The sequence below is a fragment of the Macrobrachium rosenbergii genome, chromosome 25 (genome assembly GCF_040412425.1).
Source record: "Macrobrachium rosenbergii isolate ZJJX-2024 chromosome 25, ASM4041242v1, whole genome shotgun sequence".
NCBI lineage: Eukaryota > Metazoa > Arthropoda > Malacostraca > Decapoda > Palaemonidae > Macrobrachium > Macrobrachium rosenbergii.
Window position 1 is genome coordinate 30,630,464 of NC_089765.1, and position 22,564 is coordinate 30,653,027.

The 22,564-nt window shown below is 37.2% G+C and overlaps 2 protein-coding genes across 7 annotated transcripts in view; one reads left to right on the forward strand and one right to left on the reverse strand.

Moving 5' to 3' along the window:
• The window catches only part of LOC136852531 (1,5-anhydro-D-fructose reductase-like), a 149,209-nt gene that overhangs the window by 70,065 nt on the left and 56,580 nt on the right, over positions 1–22,564 (forward strand). The gene's annotated exons all lie outside the window — the stretch shown is intronic.
• Positions 1–22,564, reverse strand: part of LOC136852533 (lactosylceramide 4-alpha-galactosyltransferase-like) — a 30,068-nt gene that overhangs the window by 971 nt on the left and 6,533 nt on the right. Inside the window, exons 2-7 of the mRNA XM_067127259.1 lie at positions 17,908–18,030; positions 14,636–14,753; positions 11,906–12,001; positions 5,200–5,396; positions 2,964–3,187; positions 1,060–1,263 (exon numbers count right to left, since the gene is read on the reverse strand). Coding sequence (XP_066983360.1) covers positions 1,060–1,263; positions 2,964–3,187; positions 5,200–5,396; positions 11,906–12,001; positions 14,636–14,753; positions 17,908–18,022 — 954 coding nt within the window. The 5' untranslated portion in view covers positions 18,023–18,030. The remainder of the gene's footprint in view (positions 1–1,059; positions 1,264–2,963; positions 3,188–5,199; positions 5,397–11,905; positions 12,002–14,635; positions 14,754–17,907; positions 18,031–22,564) is intronic.

The following is a 22,564-nucleotide window of genomic DNA, read 5'->3' on the forward strand; positions in this document are numbered from 1 at the left end:
AGAAAATTAATGGGGAAAAAGGTAATATTGATGCTAAAAACTATATAGTAATCTGCACTGTATTCGTAGTAGTGTAAAGAGAACTGAAACAGTGTAAAGTTTCAAAAGGAGAAGTCAAGGTATAGAAAAAGGTGGCACAAACGTAATCAAGGTAGAAAAAGGTGGCACAAACGTAACGATAAATGAAAGGGCTGTAGGTGAAAGGGTGCGTCTGTTGAATACATCAGTGTAAGAACAAAATAAGGGGAAAAATAACTATCGAATGATAGGTGTAAATACAACTATTGCCAAGTTATCTGACCCTTGACGTGAGGGATCATGGAAACCAGCGATATAACCCTGATTTCTTTAGAGTTATGTTAATAACCAGACTAAATAAATCAGGTACTGTTGTCCTTCCCTTTAAGTACATTTCCATGAAGATTTATTGCTTGCTGATGAATGTTCATGAATAGGTTCAAGGTGTTTGATTGCTGATTGGATCTGGAGAGGGATGGAATTGGTGGAGCTCCTGCAAAATGTTATACTTTTTTCATATCTTGCGTGATTAAATAATGGGGGACCGTATTTCAAAATATGACCCTCAGCACCAGGGTTGACCTCATTAGATTGTCATCATTGAGAGGTGTTGAGTGTAATGTGTAAATCCCGGAAGTGACGACTAGGTCGGATGCTCAATAAGTTCAGTGCCTCGTAGAGGGGTAGTGCCCTAAGTGCACCTCGTGCGATGCACTGTCGGCATTACTTAAGGTTCTTTGCAGTGTGCCTTCGGCCCCTAGCTGCAACCCCTCTCGTTTCTTTTACTATACCTCATTTCATATTCTCTTTTTTCCATCTTACTTTCCACCCTCTCCTAACAATTGATTCTTAGTGCAACTGCTTTGAGGTTTTCCTCCTGGTACACGTGTATATCCCAGAAGTAACGACAAGGTCGGATGTTCAATAAGTTCACTTGGCGTACAGGAGAATGGAAGCAATTAAGAAGGCAACAACAAAAAGATAAATGCATTAAAAACTGAAGGGCATTCTTTGTTAACATCTTTTACGATCGGTGTTTACCTTCTCCAAGTCCGTCTCCTCTCTCTCAAGCATGAAGGTTTTGTGTTGCTGGAACGGTACAGGATAGAAGTGCCTAGCTGTGAGGAGGGACATGTTCTGGCAGCCCTCTTCGTTGCTGGCAATCTTGCTGAAGCTGGCTCCTTTGCACAACTTCTTCATCACTCTTGTGATGGCTTCGGGCCCGTTGTGACCCCAGACGTTGCCCTGTTAAAAAGGAGTAATGGGTCCTTAGATTGCAAAACAATTTCATTCTTAATGATGGAAACTGATAAGGATCCGTAGGAGATTAGATAAGTAGTCAGTTCTTTATCTGTATTCCTGGTTTTAAAACTTAATTGGAAGGAAATGGATAAAGAAATGCGAATCTGGAGGTTTCATTAGCTGAGGTGGTCTCTGTCCCTAAACGGCATATTGAGAAATGCTGTCAGTTTTCCTCTTTTGGGACCGAGTTTGGTTTTGAACACTACTCTCTTTTCGTACAGGACATGAGAAATGAAAAAGTAATAACAAATGTATAGAAAAATTAAATAAGACAAAAAAAAAAAAGAAAAAATAATGAAACAAATGAATATAACAATGATGAATTTGAAAATATTAATATGAACAAGAAATTAAAATTAAAAATAGTATAACATAATGAATATAGTAAAAATATAACATAATGAATATAGTAAAAATCGAAATAATAAAAAATAAAAAATTAAAAAAATAAAAGTAAAAAATTTCATAAGAACAAAGATGAAAATAATGAAAAGAGAAAAAATAATAAAAATGGTACGAAATATAAATGATGAAAGAATGAAAATGTAAATAATAATAATAATAATAATAATAATAATAATAATAATAATAATAATAACAGAAATACTAATAATAAAACAAAGATGAAAATAAAAATAAATATAAAAAAGTAAAAATTCAGACATAAGATAAAATAATAAGACTAAAACATTTTAAAAATAAAGGATAAAGTCATTAAAATAAAAATAATAAAATAAGACACATTTCAAAAGGAAAAATCCAAAAAGTAAAAAATAAATAATTAAAATTACTACAAAGTTTTTTATTACAAATTTTAATGAAAACAAAACTGATAAATAATAATGAAATAAGAAAAAGAAACAAAAAAAAACAATAAAAATAAAAATGAATGCATTATAACAAGAATAAAATTCAGATAAAAGTACTAATTATAGAAGTAAAATAGAAAATAAAAATAGTGATAAAAAATAAGAAATATAAGCTTAAAAATCATGGGAACAATGAAAATAAAAAGTAAAACCGGAAGTAGGTATAAATTAAAGATAATAAAATAATAATAATAAAAGATAAAATGATAAAGATAAAATAAAGCTGAAAACCAAAATAAAGACAATAAAATTGGAAAAATATAAAAAAGATAACAATAGAATAGAGGATTGTAATAATACTAATAATAATGATTAAAATCTTAAATAATCTAAAATATGCAGGACTGAAAATAAAATAAAAATAAAAAACGTAAGAACAAAAATATTTATAAGAATAAAAATGATAAACTAAGTAAAAATAAAATAAAAAGGTTATAATAAAAATAGAGAAAAGTAAAAATAAGATTATTAATAAGCAAAATATGAAATCAAAATCATAAATAATAAAAGCAAAAATGAAGATATAAAATAATGAAAATGAAATAAAATTAGAATATATATAGAAATGAAAGTATTGAAATATACAAAAATTGTGTGTATATATGTGTGTGATGGAGTTATGCCAGCATTTTCTGTCTAACCACTGCAGTTCTGTTGCTCCAGTTATATCTTACATTATTTAGTTTGTATGATGCTCTCAAATTCTTTTTGACGAGGTTAAAACCAATATCGCAAGTGACAGCAATTGTAAAGTTTTCATTCAATATATCGTACCTTGAAATTCTCCTTCAGGTATTCCATGAGCATCCAGAATGCCTGGTGACGAGGCTGGCCAATCAGAACTGCCCCGTTGACGCCATTGTCTTTGTAGAGTCCCACTGCGTTAGTGAACTTGGTCGTGCTTCTAATGCAGATGGTGTCTGAGTCTGTGTAAACGCCTCCCCACTTCCACACGAGGGCTCCTCTCACCATATTGCTCAGGTTCGATTCCGGCCAGGCTGTTCGTCGTGACAGGGAGGGAGAATCATTGGAATTGGACTTCTGGTCCATTTAAGTTATAGAGCTGCGACTGCTGGGATGCTTGCATAATTTACTTAACAGCTTCATCTTTACTGTTTAATGATGCTTGGGTTTCATGTCAGAATTCTAAAGATTACTTTGTTGGTATCTAGGCATTAAGCAGTAACTACCAAATCTTTCTCATGTGTATCTAGCAGTAAATACCGAGTCTTCCTCTCTGATATGTAATTGTAAATACCAAGTCTTCCTCTTTTATATCTAGTAGTAACTACAAAGTCTTTCTCTTTTATATCTAGCAGTAACTGCCAAGTCTTTCTCTTTTAATCTAGCAGTAACTAAAGTCTTTCTCTTTTATATCTAGCAGTAACTTTCCCTTTATATCTAGCAGTAACTGCCAAGTCTTTCTCTTTTAATCTTTATATATCTAGCAGTAACTATATCTAGCTGTAAGTCTTTCCCCTTTTATATCTAGCAGTAACTACCAAGTCTTTCCCTTTTATATCTAGCAGTAACTACAAAGTATTTCACTTTATATGTAGCAGTAACTACCAAGTCTTTCCTTTTATATCTAGCAGTAACTACCAAGTCTTTCACTTTTATATATCTAGCAGTAACTACCAAGTCTTTCCCTTTTATATGTAGCAGTAACTACCAAGTCTTTCCCTTTTATATCTAGCAGTTACCAAGTCTTTCCTTTTATATGTAGCAGTAACTACCAAGTCTTTCCCTTTATATCTAGCAGTAACTACCAAGTCTTTCCTTTTATATCTAGCAGTAACTAAGTCTTTCAAGTAACTTCTTTCCTTTTATATCTAGCAGTAACTACCAGTCTTTCACTTTTATATGTAGCAGTAACATATCTAGTAACTACCAAGTCTTTCCCTTTATATCTAGCAGTAACTACCAAGTCTTTCCCTTTATATCTAGTAAACTACCAAGTCTTTCCCTTTATATCTAGCAGTAACTACCAAGTCTTTCCCTTTTATATCTAGCAGTAACTACCAAGTCTTTCCCTTTTATATCTAGCAGTAACTACCAAGTCTTTCCCTTTTATATCTAGCAGTAACTACCAAGTCTTTCCCTTTTATATCTAGCAGTAACTACCAAGTCTTTCCCTTTCATATCCTGCAGTAACCAGCACGGTCTTTGGTGAGGAAGAAACTGTCTGGGACATTTCCTTAAAACCATGGGTGCATCTTTCAGCCTAAATAGGAAGTGAAGTACTTGGATGTCAGTTGATTGTTTGGATTGTAGTTAATGTAGGAGAGAAAGAGAAAGGAAATAGAAAGAAAAAATACACATTTGTAATTAGTAATTAGTAAGAATATAAGCCACAATATGATAGTTAGAAGGTAGGATGGCTTTGACTAGGTAATTCCTTACACCGACCTGAGTGGAACCGTCCATTACGCTAGTTACGAACCCTCACAGGTTAGCTTTGTAATTCACCACTATTTCTACAGCGATTACTGGTACTGTGGCTACTTTTCTGGTCTTTATCTGTACTAACAAGACTAGCAATCAACAGAAAGTCACGTATGCAACAGAAATATATTTTAATTGTGCATTGGGATCGAATCCATGACTTAGTATCTCAGCTGGTCTCTTTGTGGCAAAGTTAATAACACCTTTGCCTTCACTCGAGAATTTTGCCTTGCTTTTCATTCAAGTGTTATAGGTTCGACCCCGATGATAGGTAGGAATTTATTACTAGTAGTGTGTATTAGGAAACCAAGCGTGAAGATTGCAATTGCAGCTGTGAAATCTCAGCCATTCGCAGATGGTCAATATTCCAGTTCATTTAGAATGTGTGAGTACTGGGAAAGTCATGGCTTGCAGTATGAACCATATCCTCACTGGGGAATCTCTGAGTCCTTTTCCAACTCACTAATTCCGAATCGCTCAAGTGAGTGACTTCAGTCAGACATTATGCTTACCAGGCCTGTGGTATTTGTTGTGTGCCTGATTTTAGAAGTAAAGCTAAGTTTACCTGTGTTCTGAAGCCATTTATCAGAGTTGAAGAGATCCCAGAGAGGCGTCTTTCGGAATGTTTCTCTAAATTTACTGCTAACAACCCTGATGTTAGGATACTGGTCGAGAAGGCTCTTCATGATTCCCGTAGTGTCGCTTATGAATGGAGAAATTAAGATGTACCACAGGTCCTTATCTGGGTGTTGACCTGCCCAGCTGCACGGACAGAACAGACATTTGGTAGAGAATAGAAAGGTTCATGGATTACTTTGAATATATAAGATAATTTTTCCTATTTTAAACTTGGGTTTATTGTCACTGTATAAAATTCCTGCCATCGAATAGGATATTTAAAGTTAACAATGTTAATGATTCTGTCCTTAATTACTGTGAAGATTATTAACCTCATTACAGTTGTTCAGTGTTGGGGATTGATTTAATTCGAGTTGTAAGTAAAGACATTTAAGAGTAATTTTAATCAACTTTTTTTTTCTTTGTTTTAGGAGAAAATTTAAAGTCAAGTTGGCATCATGGTGGTTCAGTAAAATTATCACGTATAGAACTTAAATTTTTCAGTGAATTTTTTCATAGTGTGTTATGACTAGGCTAAGAGAACATGGAATGTTAGACTTCTGCAAAATGAGCTCCATGGACATTTTTATTTCCAGATCTGGCTTGTATGAGATGAAGAATTGATTTATGTTTTAATTCTTAATCTGGGTTACACCTGCAAGCACTTTTGAAAACAGTGTATGATGCAACCCAGTTTATGCTGTGTTTGATACTACATGGTAAAAAAGGGGAAATCCTGTTGTTTGGATTTTGCCTATTGTTGATGTTCAAATTAACCTGGTATAAATGTAGAGTTGATAATAAAAATTGTGCAAATGGTGATACAACATGAAAATTGTAGTGAACATACCTCAGGAGATACTTGTCAGATCTGCCTGGGTTATTTCAATATCCAAGATGGTACCCATTTTCCAAAAGGATTGCCGTATTGAGCTTCATGAGTTGATGTAGTTCATGTAGTTGGTCAGTCTAAATGGTTGCTTTGATATGTATGTTTTTAAGCATGCTTAGATGATTTATTTCTCTCACTCTATCAATCTTTTATGGCTAATTTTATGTTTTTTCTTGAATGCATAGTTTGCTGGCTTATGTTATATTTCAAACCAATAGCTATTGCTGTATAGCTGTTCCTGAGGCATTCAATTTACATAGCCTTCTCTGCATGTTATATTTTTTCCTTCGCAGGTAGCTAGTGTTACAGGTTTCCAGAGGTTGTGGAGATAATGTTTTCCTCTTTCACTTCGGCCTCATAGGAGGTGGTGCACCTCACGTGGTGCACTGTAGGCATAACTCAAGTATTTGCAGTTTCCCTTCAGCCCCTAGCTGCACCCACGTTTTGCCTTTTACTTTACGCCCATTACCTCTTCTCTTCTTCAGTTTTCCTGTTCAACCTCTCTTGACTGTTGCTTCTTAGTACAATTGTAGAGTATTTTCCAGTTCCACCTTTAGATCCTTGTACAGTACTACTTTGTTTTCTTTATTTTCTGGATCTCTTTACCTTACAGTCCAACCATTCCAACTCACTCATGTCACTCTCTTAAGCACTGATTGGTTGAAAGTGCCCTAGGGCTTGGCTTGACAGCCTAAATATCATAAACCAAGTAAAGTCTTTTACTTCAGCACTCAAACTGTCAGTCATCTATGGAGAGATACAAAGTGAATGAATACAGTGTAAAGGTACACGGTATTTATAATAGGATAGGTGCATTGGAGTCTGTGGATGGGGCTTTGTTGAACTTTGACGAATTATACTGGCTGCTAGATGCTTTTGCTGGTTTATCAAATTTCTTATGTGTTGAGACCTCCTTGGATGTATCGATGGGCTGGGCTGGAGGGGGAGGGAGAGGTTGGCTAGTGTGTCTCATGCTGGTATGGTTTTTTTTTGTGATAGCTTGCTCAAGTGTGGGTGATTTTCGTCCTTTCTTCCCATCTCATTTTCTCTCCCTCTCTTGTTGGTGTTAGGTTTGGTTTCGTATGATTTCATCATATATTTCTTATAACTAATTTTTGGGAAAAATCAGTGGTGTTTACAGTACTGTATTTATGCTGGGCATCTTATCCAAGTTGAGTAGGGCCTCAAGAAGGCATAAGTGGGGCAGTCTGTTGCAGTTCTATAACTTTCTTCATCCTTGGGTAGTGGTTTTAGGGTGATAACACATTCTACTAGGCATTTAAATTCATAAATGATATTATTTTTCTTCATAGATGTCTGGGAGAACCAGGTTGTTTTTCAGGAGAAGCTGATCTTCATGTTTTTTAAGTACATTACAAGGTTGACCTTTTCTCATTCTATAGCCAGGAATATATTATCCTAAATCATTTTCATCAAGGCTTTTCATCCCCTATGGTGCTTGTGGTTTTTGTAGAAGAGTTTCATGGAAACCTTTTGATCATCTGTGGTTCCCTTGTCAATATACCATTTTTTCATAGTGCTTTCGTCTGTCTTCTAGTATACTGTTCCAAAAGTTGTTACTGATAAATATTTATGTTGACTTTTCGATCTCTTTGGTGGCATCCCCATGCATGGAATGGTATGTGAGGTCACAATAGACAAAGGTGTCTATCACAGAACTTTTATGTGTTCTGGCACTCAGTAGAACCATTAAGGCTGAGGCCCAGGTCCATTGGTTTCTTACAGAATGTAATGACATGACAAATGGGAGTCTGCTGCACATGCATGTCCAGGAAGGGGAGGACATCATCGGTACTTTGTTCACACAGGAAACAAAGGACATAACACTCCTCAAACATCCTTCATAAATTTTCCAGTTTTTGTTCTCCATAAAGGTATTATCTACATACCAGTGGTATGGGAGGACGGACAGGGATCATGTTAAGGACCCTCTCTTCAATGAGGCCCCTGTAGAAAGTAGTGAATAGGACACTTAGTAAGGCCTTCAGAATTGTGCAATTTCAGTGTATCCTAACACATATACTCTATCTTGGATGTGTCTTATAGTCTCAAATGTTACTGCAACAGCTTAGCATCCCAAATGCTGTTTAACCAACCCCTAAATTAGTTAAACAACCACTCTGTGTTGACAGGAAGTTGTGCATTGGAGAGCTGGGGAAAGGAAAATGGGATTTTGGTGATCTAGATGGTGTGATGGTAGCATGGGACTAATGACACTGAATAAATAATTGAACTAGGTTCAGGGCAAATGGTATGGCTTTGAATCTTTTATAAGAATGGGTCCATCAGGGTGATGAATGATAAATCCTGGCCTTTAAGTAAGATATTTGGTCAGTCTTGACATTAGGAAACAAATATAGTGATGCAGTATATCTGGTCAGGGCCAGTGCGCTGTTATGACAGGACATGCTTCATTATAAGTCACATATTGGCAGTACATTTCATGAAGGGTACACTTAACAGGCTGGTCCACCATGACATCACTTCAGTTTATATGCACAGTCAAACATGGTGCAGATATAAAACCTGATTTCCATTGCATCAGTGGCCAACCTATCTGTGCAGAATTTCAGTTAAAACTGCTTTGCTGTCTACAAGGTAGGAACACACATCCACAAACACTTCAGATATCTTGGGACACTTTGTACTGTCTACAATGGTATGTCTGTTTGTTAAGACAAGAAAGAGGCAGCTCTTTGACATGCAACAAGAAAATAAGGTGAGCATTTAATGTGACAGTGTTCCATAATTATCAGTCCAACTAGGAGAGGATGGAATGGCACTTATAGGCTTCAGCACTGGGCATCACTGACCACAACCCCACTGCATCTATGGCATGAATGTCCTTCCTTGGGGTCAGTGAGTCTGTCTTCCAGCATCCAAGCCCTGAGCAGGCTGGTGAAAAGTGTGGGCCACTCAGATTGAATGTGGATGCAGTAGTTGAGAGAAAGTTCCAAGCTTCCAAATACAAACAACAATGTCCAATCAGCTTTTATAATGAAGAATCCCAATCCTCCCTTGGTAGCACTTCCGTCATTGTCACCACTTGAGCCAATCTAGTCTCACATGCAGGAAAAGGTCTTGGTCACTAAGGATGTGGGTGATGAAGTTCTGAAACCATGTACAGGACATAAATCACACAACTTCATGTTGATCCTCTCATATCGGGAGTTAATTTCAAACTCCACCTTGAATAATTATGGGAACCTACGTCTTTGCAAGCAACAATGTTGGTTATGCCTAGTGGCTACTTAGTCTCCCTTTGAAACATGTTTTGTCTTGAGCAACATCTAGAGTTAGCAAGGGAGTTCTACAGAGGAAACTTTGTTAACCACAATTTGGAAGAGAGCTCTCTGGCAGTGATATTATATTGGTCAAGCCAAAGAACAGAATAATGCAGTGATTAAAGGTGATGGAGGAATTATGGGTTTACTGAGGGCCCATCAACACTTCATAGGCGGTTGGTAGCTGGGACTGAAGTGAGCCATCTTGTTGCTACATCAGGTGCAAAAGATGGAGCCACTACCACCAGTATCATAAACAAACCCCCAGTGTGCACACTTCTTTCTTTGAGAAGCTGGAAATGCATATCAAGATGCTGTACATGGGCAGCCCTTTCCATGAAAGTTCATCTGACCTTTTGGGCATTAATTCCAATGAACATTTTAGGTCTAGATTTTGCTAAAAGATTGGTGCATTGCCAGAGGGAGTTAAGAGTGAAGGTAAATGTTTATTTTACCATCCAGTCAAGAAAAACGGTCTTATTTTTCTAACATGACCACAGTGTTAGCACTGATAACAAAATAGTGACTGTCAAATGTTCTGGTTACTCTTCATCTCCTGTCAGAGTAGATAATGTGACTTGCAAGAAACTTGTAAGCATGAGAACCAGTAAATATGTCTCTCAACTACAATGACAAGCTTCATACAAGTCAGAAGTCACAGCTGAATGAAATTTTTTAAGTTAAGGTAAATGCTACAGAGAATGAATCACATCCTCGTAGATGGCTCATCACTGATCTATGCCCCTCCCTCCATGCACCACAAAGAATTTTGATACCTCTGCTAGAGAAGGCACCCTGCCAACAATGAAATTCTGTGGTGCCAAATGCAATAGGGTTGATGTCTTCGTTAATGTACACAAAAAGTTTAGGTCTGAAGCCAGGTCAGAACAAGAATAGGGGATAAGGAGAAGAGTTTCTTGAACCCATAAGACTCCCAAAAACCTGGAAAGCTTACAGCAAGATGGCAAGACTGATCTATTCTACTTTCTCAAGAAGAAAAAGTGTGTAGTATAGACTACAAGCACAGTGATTTTAACAAAGGACAAAGATGCTATGATCAACACAAAGAAGTCCATAAAAGTTGTGACCCCATGCTGTAATGAGGGAGTTGACATAGCTATTTGTGCATGTTATGGATGCAGTAATAGGGTATAGGAAGTCCTTCATCATCTAAGAGAATGACACTGACATGGTTGATATAGTAGTATCTGTTCTATCATCATTACAGGTACAGGAGTTTGGTGTTTTTTAACATGTGGGTGACCTTTGACCAAGGAGCCAGTCATCATTTGTCTCCAGCTCTTGCTGTAGTTTCTTTGATAGGACAAAAGAAAGCTAGCTGGCAAGTGGGTCTTATACCTCCATGCTTTTCACAGGCTTTGACATTGTGTATATGGCATCCTTGGTAAAGGAAAGAATGCTGCATGGAAGACATAGAATGCCTGTGATGATGTTTTGGAAACCTTTAGCAAACTCTGCCGATATCCATGAACTGTTGATGATGCTGACTTACAGAGGCAAGAAAGATTTGCTATCCTCATTTATGACAAGTCTGGTGCAGATATTCAGTGTAGATTAGACAAGACCAAACCCCTTTTGCCACAAGCAAAGACCATGGTTTCACCAACCCTGGCAGTCCTCAAAGAACCTGCTAGGCTGCTTTCATCTGGGACTAGCAACAATTTTATCTCCGGAAACCAGCAGTCAAGTCAATTGAGGGTGGATACTGAATGGAGAGTCATGCTAGATGCAGTAGGCAACTCTTCTTCCATTGTTACATGCTGTCAGGAGCTGACCAAAAGATCCTGAATGAAACGACGTTACCAGAGATGCAAATACTTTTGCATTGGAAATCACTGCGCAGCACTTGAAGGTGCTTGTTTGAGATGCGGTAAAAGCAGTGCTAATAATGAGGTCTATTTTGTAATAATTTTTTTACAGAAGTTTTAATGTTGTTAAATGGATTATAATGGAATAAACACTATACAAAATCTATCTATAAATGCTTGAAAACACACATATCAATACTGTGGTCATTTGTATTGACCAACTACATCAATTTCTAGAAGAGAAATCAAATTTTTGAAGGTCAATACAGCACCCATCTTGAAAAATGGCCACCATCGTGTATTTTCAAATGGCCAGTCATGCAGACTTGACTAGTAACCCTAAGAAAATTTCTCTGGAAAATTTGGTGCTTGTATCACCATTGATAATTATCTTTAAAAATTGCATTTGAAGTAGATGCTCTACTAAGAACATAGACTTGATTACTCCATTTGTTATTAACTTTATATATTGAATAATTATACTGACTAGAACGGAAGCTGCATCAGTGATAGGCCAATGTTGTGTATGGGAATGAGCACTTATAGACAAATATACAAATTTACTCTGCTTATCCTTAATGGTATCACAGTGTGTATTAAAATATGCATTCCTAAAACTTCACCTACCTCTCTACTGAACACCAGGTTCTATATAAAGGTTGAGGATTGCACGCACTCTCTACTATAAAGATGTTTTTCAAGTGGACTGTTGGTGTAACTTCTCTGTTGGGTATAGAACATAAATCTATGTTAGGTTTCTATTGTTGTTCAGTGTCTTTATGGATGGAATTTTGCAAGAAATAAGAGTAATGACAGCATATGTTTGTGCGGAATTTTAGGATAAAAAAAAGGTTGGCTAATGGTAGAATTCTGATTGGGATATTGAAGAGAAACTGTAGAGGCTAGTAAAAGTTTGAAAGCGTTTGCAAGAGAAAGTTGAGAGGATTACGGATGCTGGAAGAATGGAAGATGTAGATTTGCTTAGGTATCTGGGAATGAATATAATGTATGATGGTAGGATGAGAGAAGAATTGATTCATAAATCTTCGTCCTTTCCAAATCTCTGTCCTTTCCAAATCTGAGGCAGCAAGATGTGTGCCACAGATTTGGAAAGGACAGAGAGGGGCTTTGGAGCCAAAGTGGGAAAGTGTGCAGGGATTATTGAGCCAGCTCTCTTAAGGAAGTAGTGTGGATATTGAATGCAAATGAAGGATGAAAAAGTATGAAGAAGCTGAGAATAAATATATGTAAAGTGTGTAAATCCGGCGTAGGAAGAACAGAAATGATGAGAAATGTGAAGATATATAGAAGTGATACAAAGGTTAGATTTGCTGAAAGGATGAATCTTCGTGTTTTTGAGATGATTTCGGTCATATGGAAAAAATGGAGGATGAAAAATGATGAAAAGATATCATTATTCAAAACTGTAAAGGGAGAAGAAGAGGAGAACCTAGAAAGGACTGGATAGATGTGGAAGAGGTATTGGAGAGGGAGGACCTAAATTTTAGCAAGCGGAAAAGTGCTTGCAAGATGGAGGTGTATGGTGCAGAGTAACTTCAGAATAACTTATACCTAAAAAGGAATTCTATGTATGGTAGTTGCACCTACCCTAGTCTTGATTCAAAAAAACCATGCCTTTTAGGATTTGTGCATGTGAGGTAGTGACTTGTTCAGTGAGTCATCAAGAGAGATAAAAACTGATATTGACGCTGTGATACACGATGTTATCGAATTCAGGTTCTGAGATAAGAATCTATAACAAACCTTCAGCATGGTAGCCCAGTGCTAAGTATTATCTGAGATAAGAACCTATAACAAACCTTCAGCATGGGAGCCCAGTGCTAAGTATTATCTGGCCACATATGCAAGATAGTTAGTCACTAATATTTATGCATGACATTTGCTTATTTCGGCACCCAAGTTGGATAGGAATGTATAACGTCACTGAATGGCTTTCTCAGTCCCATTGCTGGACCATATGGCCAAATTTCATACATTCATTCAGGAATATATACTTCAGTCAAAACCAGTTCTTATCTCAGATGATGGCTGAATGCGTCAGTCACCCGTTCTGTTCTGTGTACAAACCCTGAAACCTCTAAGTTCAGATCGCAGTCAGGGTGCATACACGTATTATATATACAGTTCATTTGCTTGTAATATATTCCCAAAATATGAATTGGATATTAAAATACATTTAGTGATACATGTATGTATATATATAAATAAATAACTATATATAGTATATATATATATATATATATATATATATATATATATATATATATATATATATATATATATATATATATATATATATATATATATATATATATTATATATATACGTGTGTTTTGTACATGAATGAGATATAAGACAAAATATTCTCATTACGTTGAGGAGCTTCAACCACATGAAATCACAGGGAAGAAAGGTACTTAAGAATATTTTTTATATCTCCATTTACTGAGTCATAGCCATATAAATCTATGACAAGCATGAATAATATAAAAAGTCTTCTCCTCTTGCTCTGCTACGGCTGGATATATCCCAAGCAGATTATGATTTGTAAGCAAGTGTGAAATTTGACCGAGGTAATGTATGTTTTACTTAATATCAAACTGCTTTGGCCTCATTTGTAACAGGAAATGACCCAGTTTTGCCTGAAGATATTTTTTTTTAGTTATATGAATTTGAAAATGATATAGAATTATGAGTAAATTTTCATTTATTTATTTATTTGTCTGTAGCAAAAAATTTCGTGTCTTTTTATTTTTAAGATTATGGTTTATTCTCAAGAATAATTATTGTCAGTCATAAATGAAGTGAAAGGTCTTTAAATAAATAATTATATAGAATTGTGGGTAAATTTTCATTTATTTATTTATTTACTCGTCTGTAGTCAAAAAAATTTTTTTCACGACTTTTTGTTCTGAAGGTTATGGTTTATTCTTAAGGATATTGTCAGTCATAAATAAAGGTGAAAGTCTTGTTGTAAATAATGATGTAGAATTATGGGTAAATTTTCATTTGTTTATTTATGTCTGTAGCAAAACATTTCACGACTTTTATTCTTAAGAATTGGTTTATTCTTACGAATATTGTCAGTCATAAATAAAGGTGAAAGTCTTGTCATAAATAATTATATAGAATTACGGGTAAATTTTCGTTTATTTATTTATTTAAGTTTGCATAAAAAAATCCACAAATTTTTATTCGTAAGAATATGGTTTATTCTTAAGAATATTGTCAGTCATAAATAAAGTGAAAGCCTTGTCGTAAATAATTAAGTATTGTTTTTCCGTTGGGAAGTTAAACTTGGGCATTAATGTGCTTACGAGGTAGAACTACTGTTACCTGTGCATCAGAGGGAGGCTCTGAAGGCGGTCATCCAGAAGAAACTGTTCTCGTTGGTTAGCACACAGGGCTTTCTGCCAGGACTCCATAGCCTCCAGAATCTCGCTCTTGTTATTGGCTGAAATACGTCAGTTGATATAGTTAGCAGAATATATAACTTCTTTTGCTTTTTAGTTTTCTGTCAAAGAAAACTATTCAGATGGCTATTTGTCTTTCCGTTCGCACTTTTTTTGTCCGCCCTCAGATCTTAGAAACTACTGAGGCTAGAGGGCTGCAAATGGGTATGTTGATCATCCACCCTTCAGTCATCAAACGTAGCAAATTGCAGCCCTCTACCCTCAGTAGTTTTTATTTTATTTAAGGTTAAAAGTTAGCCATGATCGTGCGTCTCGCACCGCTATAGGTGTTAACAACACAGGCCACCACGGGGCCGTGGTTGAGATTTTCGTACAGCATTACACGCTTTACAGAAAACTCGATTGCGCCGAAGAAACTTCAGAGCGTTTTTTACTTGATTACTTTTGTTCTTGTTTTTCTTGCCGCAACAGAAATGACTCATTTTCTTTCTAGGAACACATCATCCCGTCATATTTTCTTTCTAGGAATACATCATCCCGTCATATTGTCTTTCTAGGAACACATCATCCCGTCATATTTTCTTTCTAGGGACGCATCATCCCGTCATCTTTCTAGTAACACATCATCCGTCATATTTTCTTTCTAGGAACACATCATCCCGTCATATTTTCTTTTTAGGAACACATCATCCCGTCATATTTTCTTTCTAGGAACACATCATCCGGTCATATTTTCTTTCTAGGAACACATCATCCCGTCATATTTTCTTTTTAGGAACACATCATCCCGTCATATTTTCTTTCTAGGAACACATCATCCGGTCATATTTTCTTTCTAGGAACACATCATCCCATATTTTCTTTCTAGGAACACATCATCCGGTCATATTTTCTTTCTAGGAACACATCATCCCGTCATATTTTCTTTTTTTTAGGAACACATCATCCCGTCATATTTTCTTTCTAGTAACACATCATCCGGTCATATTTTCTTTCTAGGAACACATCATCCCGTCATATTTTCTTTTTAGGAACACATCATCCCGTCATATTTTCTTTTTAGGAACACATCATCCCGTCATATTTTCTTTCTAGGAACACATCATCCCGTCATATTTTCTTTCTAGGAACACATCATCCGGTCATATTGTCTTTCTAGGAACACATCATCCCGTCATATTTTCTTTCTAGGAACACATCATCCCGTCATATTTTCTTTCTAGGAACACATCATCCCGTCATATTTTCTTTCTAGGAACACATCATCCTGTCATATTTTCTTTCTAGGAACACATCGTCCCGTCATATTTTCTTTCTAGGAACACATCATCCCGTCATATTTTCTTTCTAGGAACACATCATCCCGTCATATAGTCTTTCTAGGAACACATCATCCCGTCATATTTTCTTTCTAGGAACACATCATCCCGTCATGTTTTCTTTCTAGGAACACATCATCCCGTCATATTTTCTTTTTAATAACACATCATCCCGTCATATTTTCTTTCTAGGAACACATCATCCCGTCATATTTTCTTTCTAGGAACACATCATCCCGTCATATTTTCTTTCTAGGAACACATCATCCGGTCATATTTTCTTTCTAGGAACACATCATCCCGTCATATTTTCTTTCTAGGAACACATCATCCGGTCATATTTTCTTTCTAGGAACACATCATCCCGTCATATTTTCTTTCTAGGAACACATCATCCTGTCATATTTTCTTTCTAGGAACACATCATCCCGTCATAGTGTCTTTCTAGTCATCCATCATATTTTCTTTCTAGGAACACATAATCCCGTCATATTGTCTTTCTAGGAACACATCATCCCGTCATATTGTCTTTCTAGGAACACATCATCCTGTCATATTGTCTTTCTAGGAACACATCATCCCGACATATTTTCTTTCTAGGAACACATCATCCTGTCATATTGTCTTTCTAGGAACACATCATCCCGTCATATTTTCTTTTATAGGAACACATCATCCCGTCATATTGTCTTTCTAGGAACACATCATCCCGTCATATTTTCTTTCTAGGAACACATCATCCCGTCATATTGTCTTTCTAGGAACACATCATCCCGTCATATTTTCTTTCTAGGAACACATCATCCCGTCATATTGTCTTTCTAGGAACACATCATCCCGTCATATTTTCTTTCTAGGAATCATCCCGTCATATTTTCTTTCTGGGAACACATCATCCCGTCATATTTTCTTTCTAGGAACACATCATCCCGTCATATTGTCTTTCTTCATCCCGTCATATTTTCTTTCTAGGAACACATCATCCCGTCATATTTTCTTTCTAGGAACACATCATCCCGTCATATTTTCTTTCTAGGAACACATCATCCCGTCATACCTTCGGAAAACATATGATCTGATTTTCAAACTTTGTTATCGTGCAGAAAGCAGTTTTCGTAAGTAATACTTTTTGAAATTTAACTAAATGTGATAATTCCTTATGAACTCGGATTTTATCTCCAGCCTTTCAAATAGAAGCCAGGAGCCAAATTTTTCACTTTGTGAAGAAGATAGTGTTTTCAAAATGAGACACAAAACTTACAATTTAATGATTATGAAATAAGATTCAGAACACTGATTGCAAAAATTCTGTATATCTAAGTAGCTTTTCCTTAAATTATTTACTAAAATATTCGGCCATATTCAGAATCGCAAGTATTCATTATTGAACAAAACCCCCATTTTAACTTCCAAGGAGTTTTCGCTTGTTGAGGAAAAATGATCCTAATACAAACAAGTAAAATATTCACCGAAGTTTCTGTGGCGCAATCGAGTTTTCTCTACATCGTAAAATGCTGTATGAAATTCCCAGCCATGGCCCGGTGGTGGCCTGTGTTGTTGGCACCTATAGCGGTGCCAGATGCACGATCATGGTTAAATTTAACCTTATATCAAATGAAAACTACGGAGGCAAGAGGGCTGCAATTTGGTATATTTGATGATTGAAGGGTGGATGATCAACATACCAATTTGCAGCCCTCTAGCCTCAGTAGTTTTTAAGATCTGAGGGCGGACAGAAAAAGTGCGGACGGACAGACAAAGCCTTCTCAGCAGTTTCCTTTTACAGCAAACTAACAAGTGTAACGCTGTTTAATACCTAATGCGTGTTTTCATATTACGCTGTCAAACCAATGCAGCAGTACGGTACCACTTTTACCTGGTTTTATTTCAGATGTTTGAGATAGTTGGCTCGCAGCTCTCCAGATTCTGATGGTAAGAAGAATGCTGAGAAGGAAGATAAGCAGATCTTTTACGGTCTTTCTCACGTTCATCTCATCCCCTGTAAGCAAAAGATGGAAAAGAAGTATAGCCCAAGTTGTCATACGAGGACAACACTATGTTTATCTAAATGAGCATTCTTTTTTTAAGACTTGTGTTCCTTTTCGTGGTGGCATGAAACGATCCTGGGAATAGAGAATTTCGCAGCAGTTTGACTTAAAATGTCTCGGTTGAGATTATCCAACTTGCGGATTTTGTTTTAATTCCTTGGTTGATGTTATGCAAAGTATGTCAAACGCTTAAAAATCTAAAGCTAATAGCAATTTATAGCCGTCGTACAAGATCGGAATAGTTATATCTTACTTTCTAGCTTACTAGTAATTCTGATGCTATTCGTATCACTTTAGAATCACTGGTGATTAGTTTTTTTTTTATCCTGTTGACGATTGTCATCTTTTATGCTGAACCAGTGGCGTAACTAAGGGAGGGGGGAGGGGCATCCGCCCGGGGCGGCACTGTCCTGGGGGCTTGTCGGCACTCTGGCATCTTCTGATGTTGTTATTAGCGAATTCGCTTCTTACAACGCTCGTAGGGTTCCATTTTAAACCTGCTTTGTTTTTTTTTTTTTTTAGCTTTACAAAATAAAATAAATTATTGAGATTTTAAGGCTTAAAATGTGCGTTTAATTTTCATGGCTCTGGTACCTTTCAGCACGGGAATGGGGCGGCACTTTCAGAGTCCTCCCCGGGCGCCACTAACGCTGTAAAAAATTTGTTGTCACCAGGTGAGGTATTTTTCTTTAAGGTATTTGACGGACTCAGATTTCCTTTTTGGGGCCTTTGGCTTTCATTCTAAGTATAGTTTAGTTTTACCAGACCACTGAGCTGATTAACAGCTCTCCTAGGGCTGGCCCGAAGGATTAGACTTATTTTACGTGGTTAAGAACCAATTGGTTACTTTGCAACGGGACCTACAGCTTATTGTGGAATCCGAACCACATTATAGCGAGAAATGATTTTCTATCACCAGAAATAAATTCCTCTAACTCTTCATCAACCGGCCGGGGGAATTGAACTCCGGCCCATCGAGTGACAGTCCGAAGCTCAACCGACTCAGCCAAAGAAGGGCTTGGCTTTCATTCTTCATTGTATTTCCGTTCATGTTCTCATTGCTGGCGGTGTTCGTCCGGATTCCTCTCTTTCACCAACCCTGAAATCTAACTATTCTGGCCTTGTACGACGGCGATAAATTGATATTAGCTTTGGATTTATAATCGTTTTACATACTTTGCATGACATCAACCATGGGGATAAAACCAAAATCCGTATTTAACCAAAACGAGATCTTTTTTTTTTTATTCAAATGCCTCTGTATTTTCTAAATAATTCTATCTAAATAAATCTACAAAATTCACTGGAAAAGCAGTGATGATACACATTAAAGGAACTCATAATAATTTTCATGTTCTACTTTCTAATACCCCTTAGGGGGCTAGTGCCGTCAGTGCACCTTGTGCGGGGCACTGTAGGCATTACTTAAGGTTCTTTACAGCGTGCCTTGGGCCCCTAGCTGCAACCCCTTTCGTTCCCTTTACTGTACCTCCTTTCACATTCTTTCTTCCATCTTACTTTCCATCCTCTCCTAACCAGTGATTCATAGTGCAATTGTGAGGTTTTCCTTCTGTTATACCTTTCAAACTTTTACTGTCAATTTCCGTTTTCAGATCTGAATGACCTCATAGGTCCCAGCGCTTGGCCTTTGGCCTAAGTTTTATATTCAATTCAATTCAATTCAATCTACTTTTTAATACGAACATTTGGTGTTTTCGTGGGACATTTGTTACTTTACTTTGAGCTTACGGTTTAGTGGGACAGAACAGGATCAGTTACCAGGACTCTCAGCAAGAAAGAAAATGAAAGGCCGTTTTTGCAGTATTTTCTGGTGTACGTACTGTGGAGTTTTCGCAGACACTGCACGTAAGGCATCAGTCACACCATAACCCGTAGGGGGTAGTGCCGTCAGTGCACCTCACGGTGTGCACTGTAGGCATTACTAAAGGTTCTTTGCAGCGTCCCTTCGGCTCTTAGCTGCAACCTTTTTCACTGCTTTTACTGTTCCTTCATTCATGTTTTCTTTCTTCCATCTTGCTATCCACCCTCTCCTAAAAATGATTTCATAGTGCAACTGCGAGGTTTTCCTCCTGTTACATCTTTCAAACCTACCTACTCCCAATTTCCTTTCCAGCACTGAATGACCTCATAGGTCCCAGTGTTTGGCTTTTGGCCTAAGGCCAAGCTCTGTATCCCATTCCATTCCAGCCACACCATAAAGAGAAACAAGTTCTGTAGCATTGAAACTGACAATGCTAAGTTAAAATAATTAAAAGTGATTGAAAAATACACCCTAATAAAAAATTTAGGAAAAATCTAAATAAAATTGTTTCAAAAAGAGAAAACTTGATTTTCTTATGCATACTGCTACGAAGATAGTGCGCCACAGCTCTCAATATTTCTTGGAATGCAAATAGCATTTTTTAATATTTATCTTGCTGAAGGCGGTACCCATAATATTCTCCCTATTCACCAGAAACCTGGGAAAAAGGTGGATGTTTTTCTCTGCCTAATAACAACCCTCAAATGCCCAAGATAATTCCCTAATATTGGGTTGTCGACCCAAGAGGTACTGAATTATCCGCCGTCAAGTTCTGCTTTCCAAATACTCTGGTGCGTTTGACGTCACCTCTTTAGCCAACAGATAGTGTCAGTGAAGGATAATAAGACAGTGGAATTACAGTAGGTGTTATCAGTGTCAGTCTTGTTGCATCAAATTTTGAGGATTCTTTAGTGGCTCTGACTGGTGCTATGGCAGCTGTAAGTGTAGAAACTTCATGCTGTGCCTCCCACCTGGAATGATTTTTGAAAATGAAGCCAGGTAACCGAAAGAAGTTTCTCCGGAGTTCTGGCTGTGCTTGCATCTCGCCCAGTCTAAAAGCATATGGGAAAGGAGGGAGACCTTATAGATCATGCACTCTGTTACCCATACTTGTTTCTGGGTTATGTCTGTCTGTGCATCCCAATGTAAAGGAAGCTTAGAGGGTTGAAAGAGAGAATCGGTGTCATTTTTCCCGATGTAAAGGCACCTTTAGATATACGATGATCCAGCAAACATATTGTTTGAACTTTTTCTCTAATACAAGGATAAGCCCTTTGTCCTACACGACACCTATTGAGTGAGCACGATTATTCCGATTATTACCGTCCACCAGCCGGTATAAATAGAGTGTGACTCATCAAAAGTGTGAAAAGAATCAGCGGAGCGGAGGCGTCATGCTTTTCCTTTTCCCTTCTCGGTGAAGACGGAACTTAGTATTCAAGCAGGTGTTATTGTACCGCAGGTGTGGCAATTAAGGTCGTTTCTTGCCCTGTATCGTGATGGTAAGTGCATTTCTTAAAAACACGAATCTCTCTCTCTCTCTCTCTCTCTCACACACACACACACGCCGCGCGCGCGCATGCGCTCGTACATAAACAGCACACTGCAGTGTGTGCAAGCTCGCACGCACACTGTACATCGGTCTATTTTCATAGTATGTCTTTTTTAAAATGAAAAGATTGCCCAAAGAAGATCCCACAAAACACACACTACTTAATGGTCTTCCCGTTGGTTGTCACAGCCACACCAGCACAAGAGTTAATCGCTAAAATTTAATCTCTATTCCAGGACTCATTAAGAACTGACATTCTCAGTCTCTATCCATCCCTGAAGTTGATCTACAATACCTTAAGGGGTGCGGTGAGGAGGAGCGCGGGATAGGAGGTTCATCGAAAAGAAGTCTTAAGAAAATAACAAACGGCAATGGTAAAACTAGTAAAAAATGCGCCGAAGTTTCTTCGGCGCAGTCGAGTTTTCTGTACAGCGTATAATGCTATATGAAACTCTCAGCCATGGCCCATGAAGCTCTCATCCGCGGCCCAAAAAACTTTCACCCACTGCCCTGTGGTGGCCTGTGTTGTTGACACCTATAGCGGTGCCAGATGCACGATCATGGCTAACTTTAACCTTAAATAAAATAAAAACTGCTGAGGCTAGAGGGCTGCAATTGGTATGTTTGATGATTGGAGGGTGGATGACCAACATACCAATTTGCAGCCCTGTAGCCTCAGTAGTTTTTAAGATCTGAGGGCGGACAGACAAAGCCGTCACAATAGTTTTCTTCTACAGCAAACTAAAAGTGTTCCTGTCAAAACTCGGGTTTAATTGGGATCGCAAGTGCTCAGTATTCAAAAAAGCTAGAATTCATTAATAGTAAAAGGAAAGTTCTTCCCGGCGAAGGTTTTTTGTTTCGCTCACTGATGAAATTAAGTCAAGTTGACTACTTAAGAGAGTCCATATTGTGGTCTGAATTTCTCAATGTTGTGCAGCGTTTTTATTATCATTTATTATTGTGTGTGTTTACTTCCTTCCTCATAACAACTATTCAACTCCTCTTGCTATTTCATGTGTCAAAAACCCCCTTAAGTATGTTATATTAATATATTCATAGAGTCTACTGGTCACTTTTTACAATATTTGCAGATGGGTTTTGTATATAATCA